The sequence below is a fragment of the Athene noctua genome, chromosome 2 (genome assembly GCF_965140245.1).
Source record: "Athene noctua chromosome 2, bAthNoc1.hap1.1, whole genome shotgun sequence".
In the NCBI taxonomy this organism is placed as follows: domain Eukaryota; kingdom Metazoa; phylum Chordata; class Aves; order Strigiformes; family Strigidae; genus Athene; species Athene noctua.
Genome location: NC_134038.1, coordinates 106,325,232 through 106,342,175, shown reverse-complemented (window position 1 = coordinate 106,342,175; position 16,944 = coordinate 106,325,232). Strand labels below are relative to the sequence as shown.

The window sequence follows — 16,944 nt, the reverse complement described above, 5'->3', positions numbered from 1 at the left end:
TTGGGTCTTACCCACATAAGAAGTTTTTAACAACATGGGCTTTCTTATTTTGAAGAACATAGATTTTAAACCAATCTCTTGTTTTTCTCTAATCCTTGTTCATAGCATAATTCATACAGGATATGTTAAGATCCATCATAGGCATGCAAGCTTTTGAGATCTTACAGTTCTTCCACAGTCTGCAGCTGTCAGAAAAATCTGGAGACAGTCCAGCCATTTTTTTGGTTTCATGTGGGTTGTTGGCTACAGTAAACAATGCTCTGGCTCAAATGGTTTTGTGGATGAAATTTTGCCGCACAGAGTTTTCTGTTAATCTAGATGGAGAAAGTCTAAAAATAACCTTTCGTTCTGGACTGGATTAAGGTTTTATTTCCTACATGACTTGTAAGTGTAGTTTAGAAAGGTGAAAACACAGTGCTATATGAGTACTTTATTTTTAAAAATGTGGAAACATTTTCACGGTGCTACTGTTCTGCCTTTTGTAACTGCACCTATGGGAAATTAAGCAAAACAAACAAACAAAACCCACCCAGAAGTTTTCAGGATGCAGTTAAAATGATGAAGTTAGACTAAACTCCATGGGGTGGGGGAGGGGAACTGAACACTCCAAAAAAAACCCAACCCAAAAAACCTCCCAACCCAAAAAACCCCTTGGTTGTCAAGATTCTTCCTACAGGACAGAAAAGTGGGAGTAAAAGAAAAGAACAGGCACATTATTGCAGCAATAGTGCCAAAATATTTTTCTCTTAATAAAGATTTTCCACTGCTGTTGTCAGCAACAGTAAGTGGAATATTTCATCTGCGGGAGAGCTCGCTCACAACGCTGTTTACTGTATAGCCACCCTGACTAAAAAGTGCTGAAGCTTTGCACAAATTTCCCATAACTGTCTTGTAGTCTTCATCTTCAAAAACAATGTCTGCAGTCCCTGTCATGAAATGCTGGGAGCAATATTCAGATGAAGAGACAATGGTTGGCTGAATATGAAAAAAGAACAAAAGAAAATCTAGGAAAATGTTTGAGGCACAGGAAATGCACCAGCAGATGTTGCTGTAGTGTGGCTGTTAGACTTGCAACATCCTTGGCATGTGACTCTAACTTGTTAAAAATAGAAGTGTTTAATTTTTACAGCTAAAGCCCAGTATTTTCAGCTAGAGGGCTCTTCCCCCACCCCTAACCAATGGTATCATTACCCCATACAAAAATGTATGCCATCTTATTTTTAACGTTGCAGTTAATAGTTTCCGTGTGTCTATTTTTCATACAGTGTTCTTTCTGGATCTTTATCTTGAGTTGAATTGTTGTAGAGCTGGTAGGAACAGGTCAACAGAAAAGTGTTTGAAAGTTTTTTTTTCTAATAATCTGATCACAATGTTATTAAACCCTTCCTAAAATATAAATGGCCAGCAGGTTGCCCAGTTCTCTCCATTTGGGACACTCTGGTCATGGATGTCTTTCTATATCAAGCTCTTCCTGGAGAATACCCTGTCATGGTGGCCTTGCTATTCATTTCTTAAAATATCTTGATTTGGTTTCTAAAAAACAGAAAACATGTTTTCTTCAGAGCCAATGACAGACCTGGGATTTTGTTAAAATATTTCCTGTAGGAGGGGAATGTTACTCAGTAGTGGTATCACTAGCCTAGCTACTAAAATGTCTGGGCTTTAGCACTCCTGTGACATTCTGACACCCATTTTTCTGTGGTATTGAGAGAGAAGACTGGAATTGGGAACTATAAAAACTAAGTCTTGATTACACAAACCTTCTTATATGGTTGCTTTAGATTACATTTTGTTGTGGAACATCAAGGACTCTTCCATTACTGTAAGAAAAATAGCTGTAATAGCATGTGTCTTTTTTGGGAAAGCTGAGTTGAAGATGCTGACGGAAAGAAAGCATCTTTCAAGTAGCTAGAACTGATTTGGTGTCCTTATTTATTGTCACTAGGAAGTTAAAAATTAATACCAAGATTTGGTATAGCATATGCTTTTAGGGCAAGTGGTCTTTCTTAGGGATTAGTAAGGTATTAAACTGAGTTACATGTCTTAAATTTTCTATTTATATGCATGTTTCTGCTGCAAGAGGATTTCTGAATTATTGTGTTTGTACCCTTGCCATACAGAGAGTTGTTTAAGAACAAACACACAGAAACCCACCATGGAGAATCACTTGATAAAAGCTGTGGTTAAGTGCGAGGTTGTCCTTACAAACTAGTCGTGTTTTAATATTCATTACATGTACAGTGCGACAGAATATTTGTATGGAATATATTGCCATACCATGTGTCTACTAAGTACTAAAACATTACAAGGTGAGTAGCCCTTATGACACAGAGAGAAACTTAAGCTCTTTGTCCTGGTAAACCATAAATCAGTCTGCGGTCAGTTTACAGAAGTACTCTCTTACTTTGTAATACATTGCTACTTGTTTTCAGAGAGCATCTTACTTTCATGCATGTAAGTAGAACTTTAATTTCATAAAAACTTTGGAGCTTAAGTTCAAAAAGATTCACTATGCTTATCCTTCTGTTTCTACCCTGACAACAGTATTGTTAACTTGCAGGAATTTATGCATCTTCATTTTGAGGCAAATAAATTTTTGTTTGTGTTTTTTTTTGGTGGTGTGAGGTTTTTTTTTCTTTCTCTTTTTTTAAAAAATAGATTCTCAGAGCTATTGTTTGGGAACTGTTTTGAAGTGTAGTAAATTGACTAAATATGGCTTGGTCTCCATTTCATTGCCAGCCAGCTTGGGATGGTTGTTCTTGGAACTGATGCCAGAACCCTTAAACACAAATTTGGAAAGTCTGGTATTTGACGAGAGCTGATGTGTGGGATCCAGACACTCAGCTGCTCAGTTGAAGAACTGAAGTAGCCTTGCTCAGTGTGACATTAAGTCCTCTGAACTGTTTCAGGCACATTTTTAAACTGAAATACATTTGGACTGTAGTCCTGAAAAGAGCAGAGAGCTATTTTGCTTGTATGCTTTGCCTGAAGAATGCCAGCATTTGTTAGAAGCCGCTTGAGATCTTTTAACTGTAAGTTGCATGCATTTCCGTAACAACTAATGTGCTGTGAGTGTGTTCAGTTTTTCATGTTTTTCGTATTGTGTTTGTTACAGTGAAAAGGCATGGGTTGCACAAATACGGTGTAATACTGCCTTTTGGCCTTAGAAATTTTCTGAAAGTGCATCTCTACTTTTTTAAGGCTTCCCACAAAAACAGCTAGCATATTGAAACATTATTCGGTCTCTCTGACAGTGTAATGATTGAGGTAACCCATCTCTTTGCAAGTACTGTAAATGCTTGGGCTGAGACAAAACCACCCTTGGACTCGGGGGCTGCAACTGTCCAGGCAGGATGGTTCTGTGAGGTGGTAGTATTAGCTGTGGCAAGATGAATTATAAGAAATGACATATCAAGCAAACTGACTTTTCTCTGTGGGTGAGTTGTTAACTTGCTAGTGTTGGTGAAGGGATCTTTCATTGTTTGTGATGTTAGCAGCTATAGGGAAGTAGGGGAGAAAAGCATATGAATTGCAATGTAAAAGTATGTGCCTGGAAAGGCAGTGGTGCTTCTCTCCACTAACTCTTCTGTACTTAGATACTTCAAGAGTTGTGGCTGCTGCAGCACACTATTCCATTCACTCTTTTTCTATGTGCCTGCATACTTCCTCATGCCCAATCAATGGTATTTTCTTGATATGTCCCTTTTTCTGAAGGTTGCTGATATTCCCCCCACCTGTGTGTGTATATATTTTTTTTTTTTTCTCCTCCCTTTCAGAGAAGGGATGGAGGGTGTGGAAGATAGAGGAGTTAAGAAAATAGCAGGGCAAATCAGTTTAAAATTACTGACTTAACTCTATCTGTACTTCAACAACAACCTTAAAGTTTATTCAGACTCTGCCATGCTAGCAATAATAACTAGGAATTAACATCTAGAGACTGATAATTGGCTGGAGGTTACTGATCCAAGGTGCACTTCCTTCCAAACAGTTCTTAATTCCTAAGTAATGTTCTATGCTAACAGACGCCTTTCTTTTTTTTTCAGTTGGTTTTAGCAAGTCGTTGTATGTTTACTACAAACAAGGCTTTTGTGGTTTTTGGAGTGTCTATATGTGTGTACATATCAATGTGTATATATTTGTGTATATATATTTGTAAATGTTTATACACACATATATGTATATAGATCTTATTCACCTACATAAAAAGTTTCTTACCAGGAAATGAGAACTTGTGACACTTGCTGTACTTCAGTAGGACAAACAGATTATGCAAAATGCTTTGAACACTTGGGTATCTGGTAAATGCCAAGAACATTCAGTCAAAATGGGCTCAGTCATTTTAAGTTTCGTTATTCTGGGCAGAGGTTTGGTCTACTAGTGAAATTAAGAGCTCTGAAGAAAAGGGAGTTGGTGTTTGGATCTGTTAGGCTTAGGGTTCTATTCTGGTTTTGGGATGTAGCTGGTGTCCTTTTAGGAGCAACACATGCAATGAACAGTTTGATGTGCACTCAAGAGCGAAGGGAGAGAATCCCCTTTCTGCTTCTGAGCACAAAGGAATGCTTTGTTTGCTCCCAGCATCTGGACAGTCAATGATCTCATTTCAGAGTGCTTATTTCTATCCAGTTTTATTATCAAAATCCAGCTTTATTAGACAGTGAGGCAGAGAAGGTAATGACTTAAGTCAGTGTAATCCATGAAAATGCTGTCTTTAGTTTTGAATAGGGTATTTCTGGATGCTGAGGGAAGAGTGAAGCTGTCTTTATGAATGAATCAGATCTCTATACTCAGGATGTTACAGATTTAAATACCTGAAAAAATATACGGCTTGTTTCAGTCAGAGAGCTTTGCCCTATGTGTATTTAGCTAATTATCTCTTGAGGCTTTAGTCTTTGTTTCCTTTGAATCTCATAAATATAGCAACACTTTGTATTCTTCCTTTAATTACATATGGAGGTTGTACACCGTATTTTTGTGTTGCTTATGAGTTTGAATGGGATGCTGCTGAAAGACTTGTTCTTGCTGTTGCTATCCAGGCTAAACTCAGATCTGACTTCAGTGGTTTCTTTCCAGCAAAGACAGTACCATTGTGTTACACAGGAGCAGCAAACTATGACTTTTCATGTATGTGGAAAGGGAGAAAGTTCTATAACAGCATTTACTGCTATCTGCACCTTTTATTAAAGATTTTGTGCATTGGTGACATTCCTGATTTGTTTTTGCATGGGCCAGTAGCAAAACCATGAAAACTGTCATGGAATTAAATGTATTTTTGTCTTGTATTTCATCTTAACTGCCAGAAATCTAGACTTAAGTATCAGTAAAGAAGATGAGAACCTTGTCTGTAATATCAGGGCTTCCTGCCAGACGTACTGTTTTATTCTTTACGTTTTGTGATTCTCGGGTGTTGAGGTTTGGTTTTTTTTGTTTCACCATTTTGCAAGAGATCTTGAAATAGCATTTGTAAGTAGTGTATGTGGTTATCAATCACTATCAATGCTATCAACCTTAAAGCAAATAGAAAATGTCTTTTAATCCATGAGGAAAAACACTTTCTTCTGTGACAGCATGGGGTAAGTTTAAATTCATTAAGTGGTTTCACACACCGAAACAGAGTATTGAGTAGAATCTATATTTTAAATCAGCATGACTAACTCTGACTTTGTAAAAGGTTACCAGATGGTCCAAAAATATGCACGTATACTGTTTCTTCTACAAGCTAATAGAGCAGTACATTTGTGTGAACACTAATAAATTTTTAGGATAAAGAATCTTGATCCTGTGAAGCACTATGAACAAGTTCCCAACTTACACATGGGGGAAAATAAGTGAACATAGCACCAACAACATTGCATAAGAAAATGGGTCAGTAAGCCTTTTTTTCCTCCCTAAGAAGTGACTGGAACCTGAGGGTTTTTCATTCAGCAATTGATGCACTTGAAGCTGAAATGATCATGGCCGTGTATTTGCTGACCTCCCACCCTGGTAGTTGTATATTTCTTACTGGTAGTTGGGTCAGGCTGTAGAATATTTCTCTTGGTAGAAGCACTGAAGAATGGGCATGGCTTTCAACTTCTGTGGTCTAAGGTTAGGCCTCAGTTAATCTTCCAGCTAAACCTCTGGTATTCTGTGGTTTACTGATGTTGGAGATTGAATAAGTAAGTTTTTCCTGAAGTTAAAGTACAGTTTAGCTCACAGTAACCCAAAGGATAGACATTGCATGGAAATAAAACAAATTTCAGAGTAAAGGAGGAGGTGTATATAAATATAAAATCTACTAAAACCAGCCTGTGTCAGATTCTAGCTGCTAGGCTGTTGCGTTATAGTTACATTGCTGCTCATCTGGTTTCTTAAGTGCTGCTTTCTGAATCTCAACTTGCTAGTATGATTCATCCTTCTCTTAGGTCATCAGAAATTTAAAAGAAATCAAGTGCTTACCTTTTGGAAGTAATGTTTGCAACACAGTGTAAACTATTTCACAATCAGAAATTAAAGTGTGAACAGTCATAGTTGTTGGTGAGTTTGAACTCACCCTGCGTTTCTTAGGTCTCTGGAACTGCTGATATGATGAAGATTCACAGGTTATATTGGGAACAATTTGATCTTCCTATATGTGTTATTTGGAGGATAGCACTTCTGGTGCATGTGAAGTTGTAAAGGTAGGTGTCAAGATAATCAGTTGATGAAGCTTAACCAGGCATCATGCTGATGGAATGCACAAATCTGATAACATTGCTGTAATTAATCTTTCAGGAATGGCTAAAAACCAAATGCATTTCTTTTTTGGATTTTTTTGGTTTGAAGTATGTAAATACTTTTATATATACAGACCTGAGTTTGGCCAGATCTTTAGAAACCTGATCAGAAGAAATGGAGGGGAGAGCCCACCCACTCTTTAACTCATATATCTTATTTCCTTTTGTTTTAGTGTGCAAGTATGCCTGCCACAAGAAATGTGAAGAAAAGGTAAGCATATATATTTGTCTCTTCTTGGTGTTGATCCATGCGTGTTTGAAGTTGAGACTATAAAAGTTGTATCAACTAATTAAGAATAAGATGATTATTAAATCAGATGCCTAGCTGTCAAAAAAGAATATTTTATTTTCTGGGGCATTATTCCTGTCATTAATAAAACCCAGGTCCCTATGCAGTCAAAACATCTGCACCAGTGGTTGAATTTCTCATTTCTCCCACAGGAGGACATGTTTTAAGTTGAAAACAGCAAGTTAAGTAGGTGAAATACAAACCACACTTCTTCTTTTCTGGTAGAACTGTATCTGAATTAATAAGGTATATATGTATATACACACCCCTATATATATAGACACATACACTGTGTGTATATATACACACATGTATATGAAACTTTGAACTTCAGTTACTGTAAAAGGCAAACTTTTGGTATTGGATTATGAAAAGCATATTATTATTTTCAGTGTCTACTGTAGACAGCTTCCACCCAGTTTATTTTCATTACTAGATTTTTGTTAGTTTTTAAAATCTGAGTCCCTTTCACACAAGATGATATCAGTACTTCCATGGTCTCAGATGACTTAAAACTTCCTCATCCCTAGATTTGTGTAAATCAAAGATGTTTACAGACTGTTGCAGCCCAAATCTTAGCAGTGTTGGAGGGCTTTGCTTTATTTTGCTAGAACCACCCTCATGAGATAATATTCCCTGCTTTTAACTAAACCTTTTGATTAGCACTTGCTATTTGTGAAGACAGCATTTCTCTAGTTAGAGCACTGAGCTTCTGGAAACATCAGATCTAGCCCAACTACTTGTGTTGACTTGATGTTTGGCCTTGTGCAGGGATTTGCTGGTTACAGTGCTTCCAAGAAATACAACTAAATTCAAGAGAGAAACCTCTACTTTGTGGAGGACTTGGATATTTGTCAAGCCATTTGGGGAAATTCTACTAAATATAAGTGTCAGTTGGCTGAGCATCTCCTGTTTTGATTGAAAATGGTACTTGTGCATTTGAAAAATCACTGTTACGTGGTATGTGAAATAAATGCAATATTTTGTTTTATCATGAAATAAGATGCTAAAGTGCAAATGGTGGTAAAGTTTGCAAATACAGCATTACCTCTTGAAGGCTTTCATCAACTATTTGCATTCAATAAGTAACAATAGTAATGATGATCTAGAAGTAGAATGGGAACAGTTTTGTAGAAAGAGGTACTTTTTTTATTAGACCAGATGATGTAGTTGATCCCTCCTCGCACAGTAGCTTTGGTTTGCCAAATAGCACTTAAAGCATAGAATTCCACCAGCTTCCATGGGGAACAATGTGATTTGTTGATAAAGGTGGTAGCTTTGCTTTGGTAGGTGGTAAGTAGATCTAGAGTTTCTAGAAGTGATGGTAAGTAAATGATGCTAGAGACTGTGGTAAGAAAGTCTTTAAACTTATTTTGGAGGCAAAGAATTTCATATGTATGCCATATGTTAAAAAAGGGAAACTATATTTCAACTAGTATTTAAGCTGTCAGGCATTTGGATGTTGATTGTTGAAAATACTAATATATGGAGTGCCAAAAGTATATAGTACCGTAACTATCATTGAGATACTGGTATATTTTATGGTTTTTAAATAATGGAAAAGAAATTGCTAGCATGTATTACAGAGGACAGAAAAATAAGGTATGGGAACAAGACCAAATTCAATAATAAATTATTCTTACAAGAGACTTTTTTCTGATTTTTTTTTTTAGAGAAGTAGTAAGCCAACAAGTAGCTTAAATTCAGAATTTTTCTGTGAGTCTTTCCTTTTCTGACTAATATGAGGCTCACAGTGATGTCATATGTAATGTTATATCTTTAATCCTGATTCAGATATGAATTTTGCCTTTATTGCCTTGAATGGCACCAATTTTCATCTGGTTATCAATTTAAGGCAGGAGTGATTCTGGTGGTTTATAAGCTGGACTGAGAATATACTTAAGACCATCTAAGGATGTTGCAGGCAACCTTGAGAATACATGTAGCCATAATCATATGCACTGATTCAGATCCATATGAGTATAGTTTCATGGACTCCAGCTGATCTGCAAGTATCACTTCTTTCCAGAATATATTTTACCTTCAAGACAAGTATTGTACTCCCTGCATTTTCTATAAAACTACCCTGTCCACATCTTATGTGGAGTAACTATTTTTTGTGTTAGTTAAACTAAGACAAAATGTGTGAGCAGTTAGTCAGCTGACAGCCCTATGGAAGGGGGAGTGAATGGGAACGTTGCATTTCAAAGATCCAGTACTCATTTTGGAAAAGAATAATGCATCAGTGTGGGAGAGCATTACTTGAAAGACTACTGGGGTGTCATGAGGGTTCATAAAAGCCTTATGTGCAAGACTAGCCATAAAGACCCATAATAAAACAGATAATGTAATAAATGTATTGACATAAAAACAGTAGCTCAGGCCTTACACTGGCAACCCTACAATACAGGTTTTCAAGAGATTGTCAAGACAATACCACTATTATTCTTGCAAATTACAAACAAAAATTTCTTGTTGTATAAATCATCCATGAAAATCAAGTGGATTCTGGTTCAGGATGGCAGCTGCTGTCCTGTAGGATGAACCTCAAATCAGTTCTGTGAGGATTTTCAAGTTGCCCCTGACATAAGTGAGTACAAAATAAAAAATCCAGGCAAACCTAGAGCACAACCGGAAGAAAATCCGAAGTTACAAGAACAAAAGAAAAGGAGATATTAACTTGCACCAATTCAGGCTGTTGCATTCGGTGTCATTTTATCAGTTGCAGAAAGATTATAACATCTGAAATTATGTGGTGCAGATGGATACTGATGTGAAAATTGGATGAGCTGTAAAAAGAAAGTTATTGAAAAACCCAACAAAAATAATGCCAAAAGCTCAAACTCTGCTGTATTGGAATTGTCTGTGGAAAGAAAGACAAATAAAAAAATGAACATAGTGAATGTTAAGAGAAGCATCATAAAATCATAGAATGGTTCAGGTTGGGGGGGGGACCTTAAAGATCATCTATGTCCAGTGCCCCTGCTATGGGCAGGGACACCTTCCTCTAGATCATGGTGCTCAAAGCCCTGTCCAACCTGGCCTTGAAGACTTCCAAAGGAGGGGGCAGCCATCACTTCTCTGGGCAGCCTGTTTCAGTGCCTCACCACCCTTACAGTAAAGAATTTCTTCCTTTAATCTAAATCTACCCTTTTTGGGTTTAAAACCATTAGCTTTTGTCCTGTTGTAAGCTACACTACATGATAAAAGAATCCCTCCTTATCTTTCCTGTAGGCACCCTTTAAGTACTGGAAGGCCACTAGAAAGTCTCTCCAGAGCCGCCTTGTCTTCAGGAGGAACAACCCCAACTCTCTCAGCCTGTCCTCATCAGGGAGGTGCTCCAGCCCCCTGATCATCTTTGTGGCCTCCTCTGGACCCACCTGAGCAGTAATCTAGGTGGGGTCTCTGAGAGCTGAGTAGAGCGGGTGAATCAACTTGCTCAACATGCTGGCTATGCTTCTCTTGATTCAGCCCAGCATATAGTTGGTTTTCTGGGCTGAGAGCATACATTGCTCGCTGGTCCTTCTCCTCTGTCCGTCCGCTGGTCCTTCTCCTCTGTCCGTCCGCTGGTCCTTCTCCTCTGTCCGTCCGCTCTCAATCCCCTCATCTCCCAGCCTGTATTTGTGCTTGGGATTGCCCCAACCCATGTGCAGGACCTTGTACCTGGCCTTGTTGAATTTCTTGAGGTTCACAGAGACCCACCTCTTGAGCTGGTCCAGGTCCCTCTGGATGTCCCATCCCTTTCCTCCCGTGTGTTGACTGTACGACACAGCTTGGTGTCATTGGCGAACTTGCTGAGGGTGCATCAAACCCACTGTCCATGTTACCAACGAAGATGTTAAACAGCGGTGGTCCCAACACCACCCCCTGAGGAATGCCATTTGTCACTGCTTTTGACTTGGATGTTGAGCAGTTGACCACAACTCTTTGAGTGAGACAATCCAGCCAATTCCTTATCCACAGAGTGGTCCATCTGTCACACCCACGTCTCTCTCTCCAGTTTAGAGACAGGGATGTCATGCAGGACAGTCTTAAAAGCTTTGCACAAGTTCAGGTAGATGATGTCAGTTGCTCTTCCTTTACCAACCAACACTGTAACCATGCTGTAGAAGGCCAATGGATTCATTGGACAGGATTTGTCCTTAGTGATGCTGTGTTGTTTGTCACCAGTCACCTCATTTTCTGTGTGCCCTAATGTAGTTTCCAGGAGGATCTGCTCCATGATCTTACTGGGCACAGAGGTGAGACTGATTGTCCTGTAGTTTCCTGGGTCCTCTTTATTTCCCTTTTTTAAAATGAGGGCTATGTTACCCCTTTTCCAGTCAGCAGGAACTTCACCACTGCCATGTGTTCTCAATATGATAGATAGTGGCTTAGCCATTCTATCCACCAGTTCCCTCAGGACCTGCAGATGCATCTCATCAGGTCCCATGAACTTTTTTGCCTTTAGGTTCCTTAGATGGTCTCAAACCTGATCTTCTACAGTAGGTGGTTCTGCATTTTCCCAGTTCCTGCCTTTCTTTTCTGTATCTTGGGCAGTGTGGCTGGAGCACTTGCTGGTGAAGACTGAGGGGAAAAAAAGTCATTGAGTACCTCAGCCTTCTCTGTATCCTGGGTGACCAAGTCTCCCTTTTCCTTCCAGAGAGGGCCCACATTTTCCCTCATCTTCCTTATATCGCTGACGTACTTGTAAAAGCTTTTCTTGTTGCCTGTGATGTCCCTGACCAGATTTAATTGTCAGGGCTTTAGCCTTTCTAACCTGATCCCTGACTACCCAGACAGTTTCTCTGTATCCCAGGCTACCCATCCTTGTTTCTAGGCTCTGTAGACTTCTTTAAAGTGCTTGATCTTTTCCAGGAGGTCCTTGTTCATCCATGCAGGCCTCCTGGCATTTTTGCCTGACTACTTCGTTGGGATTCATTTCTCCTAAGCTTGAGTGTCAACTGGCTTTCTTGGACCCCTCTTCCCTCCAGGGCTTCATTCTGTGTTACTCTGCCAAGCAGATCCCTGAAGAGGCCAGAGTCTGCTCTGCTGAAGTCCAGGGTAGCAAGGTTGCTGTGCAACCTCATTGCTGACCTAAAGATCTTGAACTCCACCATTTCATGGTCACTGCAGCCAAGGCTGCCCTTGAGCTTCACACTGGCTGTGTGAGTCAGCTCCTCTATCACTTGGAGGATATAATGAGAGACATATCCATCTTTGTCGGGTTACTGTCTATGATTTACCCCTGAAGGGGATGGGGAGTATATGGCTACAGGGATGGATTAATGGAAATTAAGGAATCACAAATTCAGAACAGATGTCAGGAAGCAGTATTTCATGCAGAGAACAACGAATATGTAAACAAGTGTCTTAGGCAAGTTTGTTCAGACGAAAAGCAGTGAGGTTGCTCAGGACTGAAGAGATTTAAGTGTGTCCTGGGAGATAAAGCCTTGACTGGGCTGTGCTGTAAAGGGGCTATTCAATCAGTCTGCTCCTGAAAATGTCCCTCAACTGTTGTAGCCTGCACAAACTCTCACAACCTGTTTGTGAAACTGATTGCTGCATCCCTGCCAGTGCAGTGTCTGAGATCTTGGTGTGCACCAGAATCTGTAGAAGCATTTGATTTCAGGACAACTATATTTTAACCATGTACTGCTTGATGGGCCTCTTCTTCACCCATCAGCGTGGCATGTGTTGGCAATGCTGAGCTAGGACAGCCCTGTTGCGCTCTGCCCCAGAAACTTTATACATGTTGATAGAAAGATACATGGTTGTACCTGTAATGTGACTTTTTTTAGTATTCTGGCTGTAGATAATCACAGTGAGGTGGTGTGCTACTGATATGTATGCGTGCTCATGAAGGAGGCCTGATGAATCATAGTTTTCAGCATGTTGATAGTAAAGAGAGCCTAAAAATGCTGCTCTGAAAAATACTGGCATGGAATTGCTGGACCATAGCGTTGCCTCTTCCGATCATGGAAAGCCCTTATAAACTTGTCATTGACCTTGCATAGATGAAGCTATTGTAATATATCTGGGTTTGCAGCAGGCTTCTTTAGAACTAAAGCTAGCCTTTCAAACTGTTGTATTGCACCAACTATAATACTATTCCAATTTACTGTAATTGGGGGGAGAGGCTGTGAAGATGGTGGTGGTGCAGCTTTAGTAATCTGTGCTTTTTTTCTTTAAAGTGATGGGGGGCAGAAAACCACTCTAGAGGAAAGTGTTTGCTATTCCTGTATGTACTGTATTTTAAAACTCTCTCTAAAATGCAATGTTTTTGTTTTCACTCAGAAAAAATTTTGGTTTGCTGTACAAATCCCAGTTCATTTAGGTAATGACTATCTTGTATGGCCTCAGTTAGCTTGGAAATGTTTATGTATGGCTATATCTAATTAGTGTTCTCTGCGGTTTCTGAAGGTACAGCATGTCTAATGCCCCAGAGCTTTGGTCTGGGTTTTGCTCTGGTAACTTGAGTCCCCTTTGTTTTGTAGCTTTGTCTTAAGGCATGTGTCTGTGCTTATGATGCAGGACTATTTGTTTGTCCCACCACAAGGATTTTACTTAGCTCTTTGTCCTGGGATACCATTTTTTCTATCTTTTACTCTGTCAGTTAGGTATGTGGTATAGAGCTGGGGCATTGAAAGGCATCGTCTCATGACTCAAGCCTAACATCATTCTTTGAAGTCTGGGAATTTGAAAACCAGTTTTCATCTCCTGTCCTGTGGGAAGATTTAAAGTGGGAGGGGGAACTTTGTGATCATATTTTCTTGACTGCTTTCTCTATGCTAATTTTTTTTCTCTTGAGAAGTGATTTTATTAAGATTGTAAGCAAATGCTTAATTTCTCTTACAGTCAGTAGCTTAAGTATTTGCTGAAGTGTTTTGCTGAATCAGATGTGATCCAGCTCTATGCCTTTGCCTAGAGAACATTGCATGTGTCCTTAATTCAACACAAAATATATTTTTTGCTATGCTTAAGCCAAAATGACATTTTCTTTACATACAGTTTGATGCTCTGCTAGTCTGAAATGATGTTTCAAAGAAACCAATAACCTACCTATGCAGATGGCTCTATGGCTTTTTCCAGTTCCAGTAAGGTTAATCTATTGTATGTGGGTTTGATTGGGCACGTTTCCTTCTTCACCTTTCAAGAAGCTGTTTTAGACATCTCAGTGGAGTGCAGATTTAATCAAAGCTTCAGAATTTTGTATTAGTGATGTAAAATCCTCGTTTAGACTAGTTTCCTGAGCTGTAGTGTGACATCTGAATGTTGTTAAAACTAGACCAAACAGTTTATTACTTTCAAATACTGTAATTTTTGTAGATAAATAATAGATTTATAATGTTTTTAGCATTTTAGCTTTTATAAAGCCACCAAAATCGTTTTAATCATAAAAAGTATAAACTCTGTAACACATTGTGCTGCTACTTTTCTCAAAGGCCATGGGGGTTTTTTTTTGTTTCCTTTTTTCTAGGCATTTGTATCTGAGAAAATGTAATTTTTCCCTTGACCCTGCTTTTCCTTTTTGTTTAAACTGTTAAAGCTCTTGCTGATTTGAAGAGGATTGAAAGAAGCCTTCCAACTGCCCCAAATCCACAGTACCTTGTGATACCATAATCTTTCTTTCTTAGTCTCTTAACTAAGAAATATGAACATGATTAGAGAAAAACAAAAATAAACAAAAATTTCACTTGAATTACTGTAAAAAACATGACTTGCAGCATTATAGAAGGGAGAGTGACAGTAAACATAGCAATAAAAATTAGCAAGGAGTGATAGCTGGTTTTGGTCCTGGGTTGCATGTTTGAATTGTATGGTGAAAATCAAGGACTTATTACCTACCTGTCTCTATATATCTGTATATGTATTTCTGTATATATAGTGAGACTAATATTGAGCAGATATTTTCACTTTGGAGATTTAAAGCGCTAGCTGTATCATCTCTCAAAAGGCTCTATGAACTTTTGTTACTTGGGAACTTCTTGAACTGATTTGTGGGTAAACCCTCTGCTTGGGGCAGACTTGTTAAGGCTGTAAGTCTGGGCTCTGACTCTTGCAGTGGATGGGCATGAAGGCAGATACTTCTTCCCTGTGAAGAGAGTAAGTGGCCCTTGGCAGTTCAGTGTGACAGATATTTATGAGAAACCTATGGTGCACTGCTGTATGACAATTTCTCCCATGTGTTTTTGGAGCAAGAAGGAAAGATTCTTCTCTTTTGTATAGATGTCAGGAAGTATTTCTTTCCAGAAGGGATTGTTAGGTGTTGGAATGGGCTGCCCAGGGACATGGTGGAGTCCCCATCCCTGGAGATGTTCAAGAGCAGCATCAACTTAGTGCTTAAAGATATGGTGTAGTTGGGAACTGTCGGTTCTAGGTTAACAGTTGGACTAGATGATCTTCGAGGTCCTTTCCAACCTAGTTGATTCTGTGGAAAGGGATGGCATATTTTTTTGTCATCCTTGCTGAGAGTTCCAAGGACTGTTGCTTCATTTACCTTCCTGAAATTTAGTTTAGACACCTGAAATGTCTGATGTAATAGTTCCCACCAAGATAAAAGATAAACATGTACCCTCTCTCATATGGGTTTGTCTTTGTAACATACAAACATATGCAAATGAGGCAACTATGTGAAGTTTGATGTGATGCACTGTGATTCATTGGAACTGGGATGTCCCCTGAACTTCATCAGAATTTCACCATTATCTGAATTTAACATTAGTACACCCTGGTCCATCTTTTAAACAATTCATTTAACTTTTCAGAGTTGAGTTATGGACAATGCATTGTTATTAGTCATATAATAACCAAAACTATTTCACTTCTGACTCTGGATTAGTTTCATGTTCTCCTACTGCTTGTGTAAATAATGTCCAAATGAAAAAAAAACCAACCACCCTCCCCAACCCAAATATTGTACCTTTAGTCTTCATTTGTCTTTAAGAATACTGACTCTAATTTTTGTTTTGCACATTTTCCTCTCTGCTTCTATTTTTACTTTTATGCCTCCTGTATCAGGAGTTCAGTTTAAATTGTAATCTCAAATGCACAAGGTTGACTTTTAATTTTTTTTAAGAAAGAGCTGAAGGAAGACTTTCTGTTTAAAAGTTCTTTACTTCTAGCTTCTCTGTACTTCACTCACTGAAGTTATGTGAGCAGAAGGATGGTGACTTCTCACTTGGTGTGCAGCACGTAATGTGTCCTGATTGCAGGACACTACTTACTGTTCATTGCTGGAGAGTAAAGTATGTGATGGAGCACTTCTCTAGACTTCAAGTAGTGCTGTAAGAAACAATTTGGATTTACAATCCCAGGCAAGGGGACTGAAAAAAGTTAACTGAATTTAATGTGACTGTACCCTGTTCTGTCGTCTTACATTACTGGTTCTATTAGGAAACCAGGGAAGAGACTGATAGTGGAAGTGAGTAAGCAGTGGGATGGACTCTTTAGAATGGTGGTGAGGCACTTTTTCTTCAAATAAAATAAAAAAAAAAGTTGTTAGGGTTTCCAAGGTTATTGTGTTCCTGCTAATATCTAATCTCTTCTGCTGCTTTGATTACTGCACTGAAACTGGTATGAAGGTTGGCCCAGTATGTGTTCACAGTGATACTTGGTCAGTTTGGAAAGGGAAGTAACTATATCTTGAATGCTACCATTTCTGAAACTATTGCCAATGTTCTCTCTTTTTGAGAGTGATAAATATTTCTTTCTTTTCTCTCTGATTTGCATGTGGCACCATCTTGCTATTGAGGGAATTCAACATGTATATTCAAAAAGGTGGAAAGAATTCTTCCTTGAATGTTTAAAACCATACCAAATAGGAGCAGAAGCCAGATTTGCAAGATGTCAAGAAGCATATTATTTTTTAAAGAGATGGTTGCTACTTTGGTAGTGTTTCTCTTGAACTTTCTAACCCTGTTT

At 38.7% G+C, this 16,944-nt stretch overlaps 1 protein-coding gene across 7 annotated transcripts in view; it reads left to right on the top strand.

Annotated features, from left to right (window-relative positions):
* TNS3 (tensin 3) overlaps positions 1-16,944 on the top strand; it is a 240,535-nt gene that overhangs the window by 69,705 nt on the left and 153,886 nt on the right. For 6 of the 7 annotated variants that reach the window (XM_074899804.1, XM_074899806.1, XM_074899803.1 and 3 more), the window contains one exon: positions 6,926-6,963. In XM_074899804.1, coding sequence (XP_074755905.1) covers positions 6,926-6,963 — 38 coding nt within the window. Of the gene's footprint in view, positions 1-2,966; positions 3,033-6,925; positions 6,964-16,944 lie in introns of those variants that run through there. The other variant, XM_074899807.1, reaches the window with a different exon arrangement.